We start from the raw sequence: 17,863 nt of genomic DNA, 5'->3' as shown, positions 1-17,863 counted from the left end.
GATCTCCTGACCTCGTGATCTGCCCACCTCGGCCTCCCAAAGTGCTGGGATTATAGGCGTAAGCCACCGCACCCGGCCCATATGTTGCTTTTCAGCCTTTTGGATAAGATCAAATGTAGATACTTCATGATAAGTGGAGTTATGTAGTGTTTTTCTTTCTCTGACTAGCTTATTTCATTTAGCATAATGTCCTTAAAGTTTATGTTGTAGCATATGAGAGGATCTCCTTTTTTTATGCTAAAGAATATTTCATTGTGTGTATGTACCACATTTTTTTGGTCTCTTAATTTATTGATGGGCACTTAGATTATTTCCATCTCTTAGCTATTGTGAATAATGCTGCAATGAACATAAGAGTGCAGATAGCACTTCAGGAACCCAGTTTCAATCCTTTTGATAAATACCTGGAAGTGGGATTGCTGGGTTATATGGTAGTTTTATTTTTTCATTTTTTTGTGGAACCTCTGTAATGAAAAGTTTTTAATTTTGGTAAAGTCTAATTTATCTATTTTTTTCCTCATGTTGTTTGTGCCTTTGGTATCATATCTGAAAATCCATTGCTAATTCCATGATCACAAAGCTTTACCTCTATGTTTTTTTTCTAAGAGTTTTATTTTTAAACGTTTTTCGAGACAGAGTTTCACTCTTGTTGCCTAGGCTGGAGTGCAATGGCACGATCTTGGCTCACTGCAACCTCCGCCTCTGGGTTCAAGTGATTCTCCTGCCTCAGCCTCCCAAGCAGCTGGGATTACAGGCATGCACCACCACGCTGGCTAGTTTTTGTATTTTTAGTAGAGACGGGATTTCACTATGTTGAAGGTGAAATCCCTTCAAGGTCAGGCTGGTCTTGAACTCCTAACCTCAGGCGGTCCGCCTCAGCCTCCCAAAGTGCTGGGATTACAGGCGTGAGCCACTGCGCCTGGCCTTTCTAAGAGTTTTATAATTTTAGCTCTCGTACTTAGGATATTATCCACTTGGGTTTAATTTTTATAAATGGTATAAGGTGGAGGTCCACCATGACTCTTGGTGCGTGTGGATATCTAATTTTCTCCGCACCATTTTTTGGAAAGGCTGCTCTTTGCTTTAAATGATCTTGGCATCCTTGTCAAAAATCAGTTGGCCATAAGATGCATCAGTTTATGTCTGGTCTCTCAATTCCATTTCTTTTGTCCATATGTCTATTCTTATGCCAGCACTACACTGGTTTGTTTGGTTTTGTTTCTTTGAGACAAGGTTTTGGCCTTTGCCCAGGCCAGAGTGCACTGCCATGATCATAGCTCACTGCAACCTTGAACTTTTGGATTCAAGTGATCTTCCTGCCTCAGCCTTCCAAGTAGCTGGGACATGTGCCACCACACCTGGCTAATTTTTTCATGTTTAATAGAGACGAGGTCTTGCTATGTTACCCAGGCTGGTCTTGAGCTCCTGCGTTTGAGTGATCCTCCCTCCTTGGCCTTCCAAAGTGCTGGGATTACACGCATGAACTACCATGTCCAGCCAGCCCACACTGCTTTGATTACCAAAGTTTTGAATTACGTTTTGAAATTGGGAAATATGATTCCTTCACCTTTGTTCTTAATTTTCAAGATTGATTTGGTTGTTTGGGGCCCCTTGCAATTCCATATGAATTCAAGGACTGGCTTTTCCGTATCTGCAGTTTATTGTTCTTTATTGCTGGATGGTATTGTATGCTGTGAATTTACAGGTTGGTTTATCCAGTCTTTTACTGAGTATATTCTCCTGTTGATAGAGATAAACCCAAGTATTATCTTCTGTTTTCTTTCTCACATTAACTTGAGACTTAGGGCTTTTGGTTTTGTCAAGCTTTACCTTGAATGAATTTATTCTTCAAAAGTATTTGTTGATGAGGAACCAATGGCTTTTTGGCCATGCCTTTTATATTCCAACTTTAGAAAACACTGTGTTTTCAAGTTGTGATATTCTCTGTTCATGATTTATACATGATTTATTAAGAAAAATCACACTTTGAACCTGTTTTGCAAATAATTTACCTGTTTTGTTTGCAGGTCCCCTTTTTATCTTCTTTGGAAGGTCATATTTATTTAAAAATAAAATGTCAAGTGAATTCCAGTGTTGAAGAAAGAGGGTTTCTAGTAAGTAACATCACAGTCTTTAACTTTCTTTTTTCCATTTTGTGAAATACGGACTTGTTTCCCATAGGAATGAAATCCTTTGTGATTAAGTGATAAGTTGGTTCAGTAAAGATTTGTTGCATGTCCTTTATATGCCAATCGCTGTGCTGCTGTTGGAATGTAAAAGACCACAAAAAATAATTCCTCTACTCATGAGCTTTTAGTTTAGAAGAGAGAAATACAAATAAGCAGACAAGCACAATGTAATACTCTAGTAGGAGAAAACGGTGCATCGGTGTCAACTGGTGGGACATTAGGTCTTGACTGTGGGTGAAGTAGGATAAAGGGAACTGCTGAGAGAAGTAATTTCTAAACTGAGTAAGTTAATCAGGGAGAAAGGGGAGAAGTGCTCTAGATAGGGGGAGAATGTACAGTGGCTTGAAGGGCCCTTTTTTGTCACTCCTACCCAAAGAAAAGAAGGATGACACATGCAGACAGTGGAAGGTATTTCAGGACAGCTAGAGCTTAGAGTTTGAGTGCGTGCATGTGATTGGTGGGTGGGGAATGAGGAGGAAAGTGTGGTTAGGGAAATGGGACAAGAGTTCAAGGGCCTTTTAAAGAATTTGGACTTTATCCTGGAGTCAGTGAGTTGCTCCTATAGGATTTTAAGTGGAAGAAATTATTCAACTTGGGATTGAGAAAATCATTCTGACCAATGTGGAAAGCAGATTGGAGAATGACAACCCCAAAGAAGACTAGTCAGTTTCCACTGATGTGGGAAATTTTAATGAGTTAAGTTTTACATGATTTGAATTTTAGATGCCTGGAAACATGTGAAAGTTCTGGGTTTGGAGCTCAAGACAGACATTTAGTAGAGGTAAAGATGTGGATATCTGCAGCATGGGGAAGCCCAAGGCAAGTGAGGGAAGCAGAGCCAACTCACTGGAGGAGTGCTAGCATTGAAAGAACGGATGGAAGGAGGGAAGTCTCAGATGAGACTGTAAGGAGAGAAACGGAGAATCTAGCATCATGGTTGCCAATAGAAGAGAACATTGAAAGGAGGGAGTGGTTAAGTTAGATCAGATTCTGTAAGGACTGTAGGACTCACTATTGGGTGATCATTCTGGCGCAGGTGAGGGCAGATGCTAGACTGCAAATGGGTCCAGAGTGAGTGGGAGATGAGGAATGAGCACAGGAGCTTGGAAACTCTTGGAAACACTTTGGCAGTGAAGGAGTAAGGAGAGAAGAGTGTTGTGCTTGCAGAGGTATGTAGGTTGAAAGGAGGATTTTGTCAACATTTTGTTAATATGGGAGAGACATAAGCAGCTTTAAATGTAGATGGGTAGCTTCTGATAGGGCCAAAGAGATTGAAGATAGAGGCCATGGAGGACCTGAACTAGGGCTTATGGGGTAATTCATAGAGCAAGAGCATGAGAATGGGGAGAATTAAGCCCAAGCCACAGTTCACGGATTTATTTGATACAGAATTACAGTTTTCTCATGATGCGAGGAAGAAAGTATGTGTGTAGAACGCATAGAAAATTGTGAGTATGGTATAAGAAGTGGAGAAAATCCAGTTGCTTTGGTGTTCTCTATGAAGCAAGACTGGAATGATGCAAGGGATGTTACAAGTCAGTTTGTAACTGCTGTCAAAGGTTCAGAAAGAAGAGCTAGATAGTAAGGAAAGCCCAGTGGCCTAAGTAACTAAAGCCAACTTCCCAAGGATTGGGAATTGCTACTTATTAACAGTATTTTTTCCTTCCTTATTAGGTTTTATCACATGTAAATCCAGCAGGTGGCACTAGGTAGTCTGGGAAAAGCATGTAAATTTCTGACTTGAAGGCAGTGTTTGCCTAATGACCTTTTCTTTTCATGTAAACATTTTTATATCTTATTGTAGATGCCTTTAGCAATGGATAGGCTATGTTAAGGTAGCTGGTCCATTTGCATATAACATCTCACCTAATTAATTTTTTAGCTGGGCTCTTAACAAACTTGTTAGATCTCTTCAAGTTTACTCTTTCTTGAATCCTATAGCCCATTTTTCTCACATCCATACTTACAGAAATGTAGTAAGAAAGAGCTCTGGATTCCCCGACATAACTTCTGTCCTCTGCCTAAACATTGCATTGTAATTGCCTCTACCCCCTATAAAAAATTAGAGGTAGTAATGGAAATAAAAGCTCCTCAGCTCAGCTTCCTGTGTGATGATGTGCCAGGGCTGCCCTGGAAGAGGGCGACTCCAACCAGACAGGTAAGTGGTTTTGACAGGGTGCCAAGCCAGCTCTGCCTCCACTGAGGAGCAGCAAGAGGCAGGCGCTCCGGTTTGGCAGCCAGAAGGTTCTAGTTTTGTGGTCTGTGTGATGTCAGTTAATTTCCTTGGCCCTCTGTTTCCTCAGCTATAGGAATGAAAAGGCTGTCCTTATTCCTCTCTGATTATAGTAGGATGTCGTAATAGCTGGTGTTAATCTTGTTTATCAAAAGTTACCTTGTCTGTTTATTACCTTTATGATATAAAAGGTGAACATTAACACAAGAGGGAGCTGGTGAGTGATTTCTGTTAACCTTCATGCTTGAGATTGAAATAACAAGATTCCTTTCTTTCTTCCTTGGGGAGCTGTGAGCAGTATTGCCTAGAAAAAGGCTGCTTTGGGAGGAAAATGGAAGCATTAGGGGAGGAGGAAAAAGGTGAGGCAGGAGAGCATATGGTTGGAGCAAGATAATTAATCTGAAGTTTCAATCTAGCTTGGTAACATTTGCTCCCACACATCATGGCCAGAAATTAGACTCCTAATTCAAGCCACCTTTTGGGAAATTTGCATAAAACAGTGAATTGAGAAGAGTGTGTATATCCTACTTTTATAGGGTTGGAGTAAGGAGTAGTTGAGATAATTTAAAGATATACTTAGAATGGTTCCTCACAGCAACAACCAAACAATACTAGTTTATTCTTAGCTTCTCAACAATCAGAAAAGTAAAGTTGGGATATGAAGGTAATCTAAAATCAAATGCAAAGATGCCTTTGGATCATCTGTATCAGAGGGCAGCACAGCAGGCCTCACTGCCTTTTTTTATAGTCTTTGATTGGAACATAGGCTGATCTGCTTACTCAGCATCTGTGGCTGCTTCTGTGCTACAGCAGCCGAGCTGAGTAGCTGTGGCAGGGACCGTATGGCCCAAAGTCATATTTACTCTCTGGCCCTTATAGAAAAGGTTTCCCTGATCTACATCATTGTTATGTTTTTACCTTGCTTTATTCTTTAACACAGAAGTTCCCAGATGAATGTTGTTTTTTTTATTTTTATTTTTTATTTTTTATTTTTTATTTTTTTGAGACGGAGACTTACTCTGTCGCCCAGGCTGGAGCGCAGTGACGTGATCTTGGCTCACTGCAAGCTCCGCCTCCCGGGTTCAGGCCATTCTCCTGTCTCAGCCTCCCAAGTAACTGAGACTACAGGTACTCACTGCCATGCCTGACTAATTTTTGTATTTTTAGTAGAGACAGGATTTCACCGTGTTAGCCAGGATAGTCTCAATCTCCTGACCTCGTGATTCACCCGCCTCAGCCTCCCAAAGTGCTAGGATGACAGGCGTGAGCCACCGCACCCGGCCTTTTTTTTTTTTTAATTAAAAGTGAGGGTTTTTATATCGGTTAGGGCTCTTTTATGACTATAGCTAAAAAGTAGTGAGAGAAAAACTCTTAGCTTCTACTTACACTGTTTAGGTGGAAGTGCTTCCATGGAACAAAACCAGATGTTATTAGTTGCCTATTCTGGAGTCCTGTTTCTAGCCAACACTACTGCCTAGCCTACCTTTAGAATATAAGTAACATTCCTAAGGACAAACGCCTGACTGCAGGGAGGCACCACTTCAAGCGGGTCTCACGGTTCAGCAGCAGACTTGGAGTTGGGTTATTGACCAAGGCCTGTGATCATAAGCTAACTCTTTTCTAATCGTGTTAGAAAACTTGATCTCCTAAATAAAGATTAAATGCCTGTCTTGCATATTCAGATAGGTTTAACTTAATATGTTATCATTAGTTTTTTAAAATATATAAGGTATGGTAATTTTATGTTATTAATTCTCCAACACTTGAGGTATTTCTGTTGTTTAAGGAGCATTTCATTAGGAACACTACACTTTTTAAAAATCTAAGATTAGGTAGAGATATTTAATTTAGGGTTGATATCTGAATGTTCTTAAATGCTTGTAGATGATGTTGAAGTAAATTTCTGATATGAATAATCAGTGATTTTCATTACTAAGGTAAAAGACATGATAAAAAATCATACAGATAGATTTTGAGATATGAAATATGTCAACATACTACAGTTAGCATACAGAATCAGCATTTCATTGTTAGGACATTTTCCTCAATTTTCTAAAGCCAGCATTTCAATTGACTTTTCCAGACCATATTTGAAGATGTTAGTGGTTTTGGTGCCTGGCATCGAAGATGGTGTGTTCTTTCTGGAAACTGTATATCTTATTGGACTTATCCAGATGATGAGAAACGAAAGGTAATTTAAATAGTACTGTTCAGTGGTGAAATCCTGATTGACTTTCATGTGGTGTTCATGCAAATGTTCCCTCTGGCCCCCATCACTCACCCAAATTAATAACCCTTTTTATGTACTCACTAAGCCATTAAAAATGTTCTTCTTGGCCGGGCACAGTGGCTCATGCCTGTAATCCCAGCACTTTGGGAGGCTGAGGCCGGCAGATCACCTGAGGTCAGGAGTTTGACACCAGCCTGGCCAACATAGCGAAATCCTATCTCTGCTAAAAACACAAAAACTAGCCGGGCGTGGTGGCAGGTGCCTGTAGTCCCAGCTATTCAGGAGGCTGAGGATCCGGGAGGCCAAGGTTGCAGTGAGCCGAGATCACACCACGGCACTCCAGCCTGAGCTACAGAGCAAGACTCCATCCCAAAAAAAAGTTTTTGTTGTAGGTGTGTGTGTGTGTGTGTGTGTGTGTGTGTGTGTGATATACCTTTAAAATTTTTATATCCTATCCATTCCCTGTGATTTGACAACTCTTAAAATGGCTTAACATGTGTATTTTTCCTTCTTTTCTACTGGATGTTTAATTATATTTTTTGTTGACATTTGAAGTTGGAAATGTTTTAAATTTAATTTTTATCTTATTAGTTAGGGTAAAACAGCAATGGAAACCCACCCACAGGAACAGTGGTTTGTATATTGTTTCTGAAACTTAATAATAGGATTTTGTGTAATAAATTTTTTCATATTTTTAAAGAAGTTAGTATTATTGCCCAAGTAAGATTATTTATTATCCCCAAACTGGAAAATAGAAATAAGCAGAATTAGAAAGAAAATCATCCATAACAGACATAGGTATTGCTCATATTTTGGTTAGATATCTTTTCAAACTTTAAAAATGTATAATATATAATAATTATTCATTTATGAATCTTTTTAAAAGGAAAAGCATGCTTTTTATAATCTGATTTTTTACTTGATAAAATATTCTAACATCTTTCATTATCAGTAAAGATAAGTCTATAATGCTGTGTTGGATAGCTATGTTCGTTACACTGTAGTCATTACAATTATTAATATTTTAAAATTTTATTGTGAAATGTTGGAGGCATTCAAAAGGGTGTAAAATAATTTCATCAACCTCTGTGTTATTATTCCAGTTGAAGCTCGCCATGTAATTCTCTCTCCCGCAGAGATAACCGCTATCCTAAACTTGTTTATTGTTCCCATGCACTTATTTAAATTTTTATTATACAGATTGAATATCCCTTATTCATAATCCTTGGGATTTAGAGGTGTTTCAGATTTGGGATTTTTTTTCAGATCTTGGTATATTTGCATTATACTTGCCAGTTAATTATCTCCTAATCCAAAAATTGAAAATCTGAGATGCTCCAATGAGCATTTCCTTTAAGCATCATGTTGACTCTCAAAAAGTTTTGGATTTTGGAGCAATTCAGATTTCAAGATTTTCAGATTTTGGATGTTTAACCTGTACATGTATATAAGCAATATATGTTGCTGCAATTGCATGTTTTTAAACATTATACAGATAATAACATACTGTATGTATCATTCTACAACTTGCCTTTTTTGGGTCGGTATGGTTTGTGAAATTTGTCTGGGGTGGTATGTGTTTGTCTGGGGTGGTATTAGTTTGTCCCCTTTTCTCTGTGTAGTATACTTTTGTAGGAACACATTACAATTTATCCATTCTCCTGTTTAGAGACCCTTAGATTATTTCTAAATTGTTGTATACAGACAATGCTGCTGTGATTCACTTTCTTCTTATTTTGTTTTGGTTTGTACCTTTTACAGCCCACATGCAGGAAGATTTAGTTTCTTGTACACATGGATGAGAGTTCTTTTTTGAATGTTATCTAGTAGCAGAATTGCTGGGTTGTAGGGTTTGCACATCTACAACTTGATTTTGTCAAATGAGTCTCAAAAGTGGTTGAACGATTTTCCATTCCCACCAGGAGTATTTGTGAGCTCTCAGCTTTTCATATTCCCACTAACACATCATATGTCAGCCTTTTAAACTTCCATCAGTATGAGAGATGTGAAATGTACTCTTATTTTAAAAGTTTTTGTATCTTCTTGATTACTAGACTAAGTATCTTTTCTAAGCATAAGAGTGTGTATGCCATTTATATTTTCTCTCCTATGAACTGATTGTCTATATATTATTCATTTTAATATTTTTTGATACATTGCAATTATATTTCCCTAGCCTTAGGCTTGGCATATCTTTTAATTTATCTTTTTAGTGTCTTTTTATGCACAGACTTTTCTAATGTTAAGGTAATCAGACCTGCCAGTCTATTGCTTTGTGCTTTTTAGGGTCTAATTTAAGAAACTATCCTTATCCTGGAGTCAAAGATTTCTTTTATACCTCTTTCTAAAGTTATAAAGTTTTATACTTCATATTTAATTTCCCTAGAATTGATTTTTTTTTCACCTGGATAACCAGTTATGCCAGCATCATTGAATGGTTGGTTCTTTCCCCACTGTGTTAGGTCATTCTTGCACTGCTATGAAGAAATACCCAAGACTGGGTAATTTTTAAATTGGCTCCTGGTTCTGCAGGCTGTACTGGAAGCATGACACTGGCATCTGCTCAGCTTCTGGGGAGGCCTCAGGGAGCTTTTACTCACAGCGGAAGGTGAAGTGGGAGCAGGTGCGTCACATGGTAAAAGCATGAGTGAGCGAGCGAGCGAGCGAGCAAAGGGAGGTACCATACATTTTTAAACAATCAATTCATGTGAGAATTCATTCACTATGTGGGGACAGCACCAAGGGGATTTCTTGAGAAATCCACCCCCATGATCCAGTCACCTCCCACTAGGCCCCACCTCCAACACTGGGGATTACAATTCAACATGAGATCTGGGTGAAACAAATATCCAAACTATATCATTCACTGATCCACAATGCCATTTGTCATGTGTATCAAGATGTCATTATAGGTGTAGGTTTATTTTTAGGCTCACTGTTCTGTTTCCTTTGGTTTGTTTCCCTATCCCAATCTCAATGACCATAGCTTTAAAATAAATCTTAATATCTGCTAAGGCTGGTCTCCTAACTTATGCAGTAATGTATAGTAGTTCCCCCTTATCCTCAGTGGATGCGTTCCAAGACCGCCAGTGAATGCATAAAACCATGGATAAGTACCAGACCCAGTTGCCATCAATCACAACACGTTTATGTTGATGTCTTACACCCACAAATTTAATGCCTTTTCTATTTTAATTAAGCACTTACCATGTACTGTGGTGGTAACTTTGGCAGTTGGAGATGTGATAACGAAACTAGCATGAATTTCTTTTTCTTTCCTCACAATTTCATGGATAGAAGATTTATTCTTACTGTGTAGATCTTGGCAACCTCAGCATATGATTTTTTTTCTTTCCGTATTAAGTTGAAGACTTTCACCTTTTCACATAAAGGAAGCACTTTATGATTTGTCTTTGGCATATCTACTCTTGCACTTTGGGGACCTTATTACGTCAGATAGGGGCTACTTGAACACAAGCACTGCATACTATAGCCGTTCATCCTTTTTTTTTTTTTTTTGAGACGGAGTCTCCCTCTGTTGCCAAAGCTGGAGTGCAGTGATACGATCTTGGCTCACTGCAAGCTCCGCCTCCCAGGTTCACACCGTTCTCCTGCCTCAGCCTCCTGAGTAGCTGGGACTACAGGCGCCCGCCACCATACCCAGCTAATTTTTTGTATTTTTTTAGTAGAGACGGGGTTTCACCGTATTAGGCAGGATGGTCTCGATCTCAGTTGATCTTAGAACGCTACTAAGTGACTGCTGAGCAGGTAGCGGGTACAGCGTGGATACGCTGGACGAAGGGAGGATCCACATACCAGGTGCAATGGCAGGAGATTTCATCATGCTGCTTAGAGTGGCATGCAGTTTAAAACTTATGAATAGTTTTTCTATAATTTTTCTTTTAATATTTTTTAACTATGGTTGACTGTGGGTAATTGAAGCTATGGAAAGTGAAACCATGGATAAGCGGGGGCTACTGTATGACTATTCTTGGTCCTTGCTTTTTCCTTACACCGTGCGCGCGCGCACGCACACACACACACACACACACACACACCCCGCCATCACCTCATGGAAATATACATACAGATACATACAACCATCAATAATAACTAAATTAACGTAGTTAAGGAAAGTGTAATACTCAGGTCGTATCTTAGCTAATGTTTTCCAGTATGCTCACAGTGGAGGCATTTTCATGGCAGTTAGATAATCTTTGGGTTAAGTTTAAAGATTTCATGCGTAGTTGAGGAGTCAAGCATTATTCAAAGGCACTTTACACATCCCTTCGTTCCATTCCCAGAATGTTTCACTTTTTTCTTTTCTTTTTTTTGAGACACGGTCTCGCTGGGTCACCCAGGCTGGAGTGCAGTGGACCAGTCTTGGCTCACTGCAACCTTTGCCTCCTGGGCTCAAGCGATTCTCTGCCTCAGCCTCCGGAGTAGCTGGGACTACAGGCAAGCACCACCACACACGGCTAATTTTTGTATTTTCGGTAGAGATGGGGTTTCACCCAGTTGGCCAGGCTGGTCTCAAACTCGTGAGCTCAAAGCGATCCACCCATCTCCGCCTCCTGAAGTGTTGGGATTACGGGCATGAGCCACTGCAGCCAGCCCTGTTTTGCATTTTATAATTGAAAATGTTCAAATGTACACAGAGCAAAAATAGTATAATGAACTTCCAGCTTAATTAATTATTCATTTTCAGGTTTCATTTATCTCCCCACAACACGAATGCATTTTTGTTTTGTTTTGTTTTGTTTTGTTGCTTTGCTAGGGTGTTTTAAAACAAATACCAGAATTTATATTCTGTCATTTCTAGGTTGCAGGTCTTAGTGTTGGCAAATGCCCCAAGGGAAGTCAGGGTTTCAGACTAGCTTAATATTCTTCATTTTCCCTTGCTCATTGATTTTGGCCTTTGAAGGATTTTTCTACTTTCTTGTCAATTTAATTATCTAGCATTTGGTGGCTTATACAATGAGAGGATTTTCAGACTATTTAATGTATCATATTTGCTGGAAACAATACCATGATTTATTTAAATATTCCCCATTATTGTCATTTAATTTGTTTAGAATTTTTTGCTATTATGAAAAAACAGTGACTACACATATTAGAATCTGTGTGTACATATTTATATACTTGCTTAGGATAAATTTAGGTGGAACTGTAGGATCAGAAAATGCTCATTGTTAATGGTTTTTGATTACTGTTGTCAAGTTGCCTACCAGTAATAGATCATATTATACTTTCACCAGTGATGCATAAGAATCTGTGTTACTCCCTAACCAGTTAACAGAGGTTGTTACTGTTTTTTCCAGACTTAGCCAATCTAAGGTTTTAAAATGGTGTATTCTATTTTTAGTTTTAAAAATTCTAATAGAGTTGACACACTTATTGGCTGTTGGCTCATGTGTGCCTATATGTGTTTCTTTTCCCATTTTCAGGACCATTTGGTCTCGTGAATGTTTTCCTCCACTTTTGACTTGTGTCATAGGAATTCATGGCTGCCAACAATCCAGGGCAATTGCCTGCCCTTATCTTTTATAGATATATAAAGAAATATTTACACTTGAAATCCAATGTCTAGGTTTCCTTTTATAGAAAGGGTAGAAATGGGTAAGTTACAGATAAAAGGCAGTTGGGTGTGTTTCTCATTGTTATAGCTGGTTTTGGTACCTGGGGCTCATTATACTGTTGTTTGTATTTTTTATTTGAAGTTCACCATAATAAAGAGCTTTATAGGATAGTTGGCAAGAGCTACCAGTTGATATTTTTGGGTTTTATTTTTATGTCTAGCTAGGAACAATAATAAATGTTAAATATGTTTCTCTAAGCCCAGCGTAACTAAATTTTAACTTTTAAATGAATAGCTTTTTAATTTTAATTTTAATTTTAATTTGTACCAACTTAAATGCTGCTTAATACTTACTTAGTCTTATTTTCTACTGATTTCTCTTAATTTGTTTTTAAAGAATCCCATAGGAAGGATAAATCTGGCTAATTGTACCAGTCGTCAGATAGAACCAGCCAACAGAGAATTTTGTGCAAGACGCAACACTTTTGAATTAATTACTGTCCGACCACAAAGAGAAGATGACCGAGAGACTCTTGTCAGCCAATGCAGGGACACACTCTGTGTCACCAAGTATGTATTGGCCTATAAATATTTCAATCAACTAAGCAATTGATTGCTCACTATGTACACTATGTACTTACCACTAAGAAATATCAGAGATGGTCCTTGACGTTGAAAAGGGCACAGCCTTAGTGAGAAAACAAAACACACACAAAGCAGTAAGTGAACCATCTATAATAACCAAATTAACGTAGTTAAGGAAAGTATAATACTCAGGTCGTATCTTAGCTAATTTTTTCCAGTATGCTCACAGTGGAGGCATTGTCATGGCAGTTAGATAATCTTTGGGTTAAGTTTAAAGATTTCATGCGTAGTTGAGGAGTCAAGCATTACAAAGAGACTTTACACATCCCTTCCTTCCATTCCCAGAATAACCTCATGTAGCCAGATGACTCACAAAAACAATCTCATTCTATTCTGCAAATGTCTGGATGGAGATTAACAGAATAAAACTTTTGGGGGTACCCCTTTTTTAATTAACCCTGAGCTCAAGTGTAAGATACAAAGGCTTATTGCTAAGATTCTGAGATAGGTTTCTTTGCTTGGATACCTACGAGAAGCTTGAAGACCAACTTCAGTGTACAGAGTTGTCATTAAGTACAAAAGTTAGAATTTGATAAGATCTTTAGTAATTAGGCTGTTGTTGGATATTGCAGATGGGGGGAGATTGGTAGGACTAGCTTTATGAGTTTCTAATGTGAAAATATTAGAAAGCTATAGCCAGGAGACACGATACTAAAATAGAACAAAGTTGCCCAGAGACTGCCAATTTGTTTTAAAATAGCTAGATAGAAGACTCATTTGTTGGAAAATTTTGATGTCTAGATTACTTTCAGATTTATTCATTTTAACTCATTCATTCTTTCAGAGGTCTTCTATGCAGTGGTGGAATCAGACAGGGCAGGACAGGCAAAATGGATTTCTAATCATTTTGTTTGATAGCAACCTGTCCATGGCCATGGTCAGTGGATGAACCAGCCAAAGTGCAGTATCCAGATAGTTCTTGACCACAGCAGCCCACTTCAGCCATTTTGAGTATCACTCACATTTTTTGTATAACCTTATTTTTCACTGGTTGCATAAACTCTCTTAGACTTCTCTGTAGACCTTCTCCTGTGATGAAAAAAAAAAAAAAAAATAGCCAGATTACATGTTGCTTTAATTACTCTGTGCCTCATTTACTTGTGGTCTTTCTTACTATAAAATTATAACTTGGATGGGTACCCTTCGCTCAAGCATATGAGAGTGGTACATTCTCAATTCAGTCGTGGCTGAGTCTTCAGCTTTGCTTGGTGGCCTAAATTTTATTTAACTTTTTTGATGGTGAAAATATAAACATTCTGCAGTTCTGCATTCTCCTTTGCCTCGCTGATCTGCTTCCTTACAGGGCCTTGGGCCTTTTGGACTTAGGCCTTTTACTTGAATTTAATGTACCTCATTTTCATTTCTACTAAGTTTGCTGTCAATGCTAACGATTTGTCTTCTGATCTCTACTGCATGCTTCAAAACAGACACTACACATTGAAACCAGAATGTTTTATCACACGGGGAGGCAGTAGTTACAGTGGAGTTCTGAGGTCAACAGATTTAAGTTTAAATCCTGACTCATCAAATGTAACCATGGCAGGTCACTTAACTTTGCTGGCCCTCTGAAATCTTGTGTGTCAAAAAGGAAAAATAAACTCTACAGTGACAATAGAGTTTTTGTTGTTGTTGTTGTTGTTTTAAGCCTCTTGAACCAGAATAGGTTCACAGAGACTTCAGACAATAGAGATGAATGAGTAAACACACTTAGCACAGTTTTGAGTACATGGAATGAGCTTAACAAATGGTGGCTATTATAAGTGCAGAACTTTCTTCATTGACTACTAGAAGGTGATAAACTCCACTTATTCATATTTACACCATTTCTAGTACCAATGGGGAGAACTTATAAAGTTGTAGAATGAGTGCAATGTAAAAACCTAATGGCTGGCCGTTCCCTAGAATGATGTTCGGGCTATGAGTTAGGGAATCCCCCCTTCCTTACTCTGGCCTGCCCCATCAACTAGTTATTCATTCAACTTGTAGCTAAATATGGATGCAAGGAAAATATTCCTAATATGGACAGAGAGGTTAGGATAGACAAAGTCTTAGGATCTTTAGATAGTTTATTATAAATACCATGTTCTACTAATATAGTAGGACAAATCTAATGGGAGACAGTGCAAAATAATATTACCTGTAGAGCCAGGTGAAGGATCATGAGTCTGTGATTGCAGCTGTTGGGGAACCTGACTCTGAAGATTATATTGGGAGTGCCTATATTCAGGGAGGGCCTATATTCAGGCCTTTGGTGCTCTTGCTGAGAAGTTGCCCACACTCAGTGGGTGTCCTATACCATCAGGTTACCCAGGCCACACACTACCTGTATAAAACACCTGTTGGAAACACCATCCTTTACCAAGTGTAATCAGTGTAAGTTAGCATCAGTTAACCAAACTGGGGATAATTTTCCTCTGTTTTATTTGGAGATGCACCTCACTAAGTGGCTCTGGATTAGCATCTATATAAGGTGGTTAAAGGTAATTCATTTACTGGTTTATTTAGTCATTTTTTTTCCCTAGCAAGAGTACATGGGGGTATGGAATGGGGGGAGAAGAATTCTGACCTCTTTGGTTGTTTGTTCCTGTAGGAACTGGCTGTCTGCAGATACTAAAGAAGAGCGGGATCTCTGGATGCAAAAACTCAATCAAGTTCTTGTTGATATTCGCCTCTGGCAACCTGATGCTTGCTACAAACCTATTGGAAAGCCTTAAACTGGGAAATTTCCATGCTATCTAGAGCTTTTTTGATGTCATCTTAAGAAACACACTTAAGAGCATCAGATTTACTGATTGCATTTTATGCTTTAAGTACGAAAGGGTTTGTGCCAATATTCACTATGTATTATGCAGTATTTATATCTTTTGTTTGTAAAACTTTAACTGATTTCTGTCATTCATCAATGAGTAGAAGTAAATACATTATAGTTGATTTTGCTAAATCTTAATTTAAAAGCCTCATTTTCCTAGAAATCTAATTATTCAGTTATTCATGACAATATTTTTTTAAAAGTAAGAAATTCTGAGTCGTCTTCTTGGAGCTGTAGGTCTTGAAACAGCAACGTCTTTCAGGGGTTGGAGACGGAAACCCATTCTCCAATCTCAGTAGTTTTTTCAAAAGGCTGTGATCATTTATTGATCATGATATGTCTTGTTACTAGGGTACTGAAAAAATGTCTAAGGCCTTTACAGAAACATTTTTAGTGATGAGGATGAGAACTTTTTCAAATAGCAAATATATATTGGCTTAAAGTGTGAGGCTGCCTTCAGAAAAGAGATGTGGACATAGGCAATGTGTGAGACTTGGGGGTTCAATATTTGATATAGAAGAGTTAATAAGCACATGGTTTACATTTACTCAGCTACTATATATGCAATGTGGTGCACATTTTCATAGAATTCTGGCTTCATTACGATCAGACTTAGCATGTTAGTTTTTTCTGTAATAAGCTTACAGACTTAGCATATTAGTTTTTTCTACTACAACAAGTGTAAATTGAAAAATCTTTATATTAAAAAAGTAAACTGTTATGAAGCTGCTATGGACTAATAATACTTTGCTTGCCAAAGTGGGTTTTTGTTGTTGTTTGGGTTTTTTTTTTTTTGGTTCATGAACAATAATGTCTAGAAACCCATTTTGAAATTGGAAAATTATTAAGTCACATATCACCTTTAAACACCTTTTTTTAATTATAAAATATTTGAAAGCAGGGTCTCAACTTTTAAATACTTTGAATTTCTTCTCTGAATTATTAAAGTTCTTTATGACCTCATTTATAAACACTAAATTCTGTCACCTCCTGTCATTTTATTTTTTATTCATTCAAATGTATTTTTTCTTGTGTATATTATAAAAATATATTTTATGAGCTCTTACTCAAATAAATACCTGCAAATGTCTAAAGGAATCAGTTGTTTAGGAAGCACTGTTTCAGTGTGTGGTATGGTTGCTCTGCATCCCTGGGCTGGGAGCTTCTTGTGGGTACTGTGCTGACAATGTCTCATCCATCTTTGTCTCTCTACCCAGTTTGGCTTATTGTGTGTTCTTAGGGCTGCTATTGAATGCATAAGTGAATGAAGGATCTATTTCTGAGGCATTTCAACTGAATATGGTAATTGGATGTGCATTTGAAGAGAGGGAGTATAATTCCCAAGTCTTTAGCAGATACTGAATGGATGAGTGATATCATCAGCCAGACAGGGAATAGGTTTGATGGGACTGATAAGAAGGTCCCTTGTACTTATTTATAGACTTGCATTTATTTTTGAGTAGGCCTTCAAAGGGCACAAAAGCATGGTACAAAATTCAGAATGCACAAAGAAGGTAAAGTTAAAAAGCAAGTCTTCTCCCACTGTCATAACTACTTTTACCAATGTTTATGTCCTGCCAGAGGACACTACACATGTTGCATAGAAATATTTATATTCTTTTGTTCATAAAAATATTCTATACATACCATTTATTGTAAGTTAAACAAAAAGTGTAACAGTATTCCTTAGAGATCATCTTAATATATAGATAGTATTTATAAAATTCAACTTTAGAAGAAATTTAGTTTAAGGTGATTGTGAGACCTCAAGCTAGAAATACTCCGTAAGCAGTAGAAAATGCCACCCTGAAGATTTTCAGTGTCATCTGCCTAAGGGGGATTGTTGAAACTATTGGAGTGAATAAGATCATCCAGGGAATATGATGTGGGAAGAGAAGAAAGAAAAAAAGGAACACTGTTCTTTATTTTTTTTTTTTTTTGAAACAGGGTCTCACTCTCTCCCCCAGGATGGAGTGTAGTGGTACAGTCTCGGCTCACTGCAACCTCTGCTTCCCGGGTTCAGGTGATTCTCGTGCCTCAGCCTCCTGAGTAACTGGGATTACAGGCACACACCACCACGCCCAGCTAATTTTTGTATTTTTACTAGAGATGGGGTTTCACTATGTTGGCCAGGCTGGTCTTGAATTCCAGACCTCAAGTGATCCTCCTGCCTTGGCCT

At 38.1% G+C, this 17,863-nt stretch overlaps 1 protein-coding gene across 2 annotated transcripts in view; it reads left to right on the top strand.

Moving 5' to 3' along the window:
• Nucleotides 1–16,782, top strand: part of ANLN (anillin, actin binding protein) — a 70,000-nt gene extending 53,218 nt beyond the window's left edge. For both annotated transcript variants that reach the window (XM_011950162.1, XM_011950161.1), the window contains 4 exons: nucleotides 2,028–2,114; nucleotides 6,506–6,613; nucleotides 12,628–12,800; nucleotides 15,466–16,782. In XM_011950162.1, coding sequence (XP_011805552.1) covers nucleotides 2,028–2,114; nucleotides 6,506–6,613; nucleotides 12,628–12,800; nucleotides 15,466–15,589 — 492 coding nt within the window. In that variant the 3' untranslated portion in view covers nucleotides 15,590–16,782. The remainder of the gene's footprint in view (nucleotides 1–2,027; nucleotides 2,115–6,505; nucleotides 6,614–12,627; nucleotides 12,801–15,465) is intronic.
• Nucleotides 16,783–17,863: the final 1,081 nt, after the last annotated feature.

The sequence above is a fragment of the Colobus angolensis genome, unplaced genomic scaffold (genome assembly GCF_000951035.1).
Source record: "Colobus angolensis palliatus isolate OR3802 unplaced genomic scaffold, Cang.pa_1.0 Scaffold302, whole genome shotgun sequence".
In the NCBI taxonomy this organism is placed as follows: domain Eukaryota; kingdom Metazoa; phylum Chordata; class Mammalia; order Primates; family Cercopithecidae; genus Colobus; species Colobus angolensis.
Note: the sequence above shows the minus strand (reverse complement) of the source record. Positions and strands in the feature narration are given on the sequence as shown.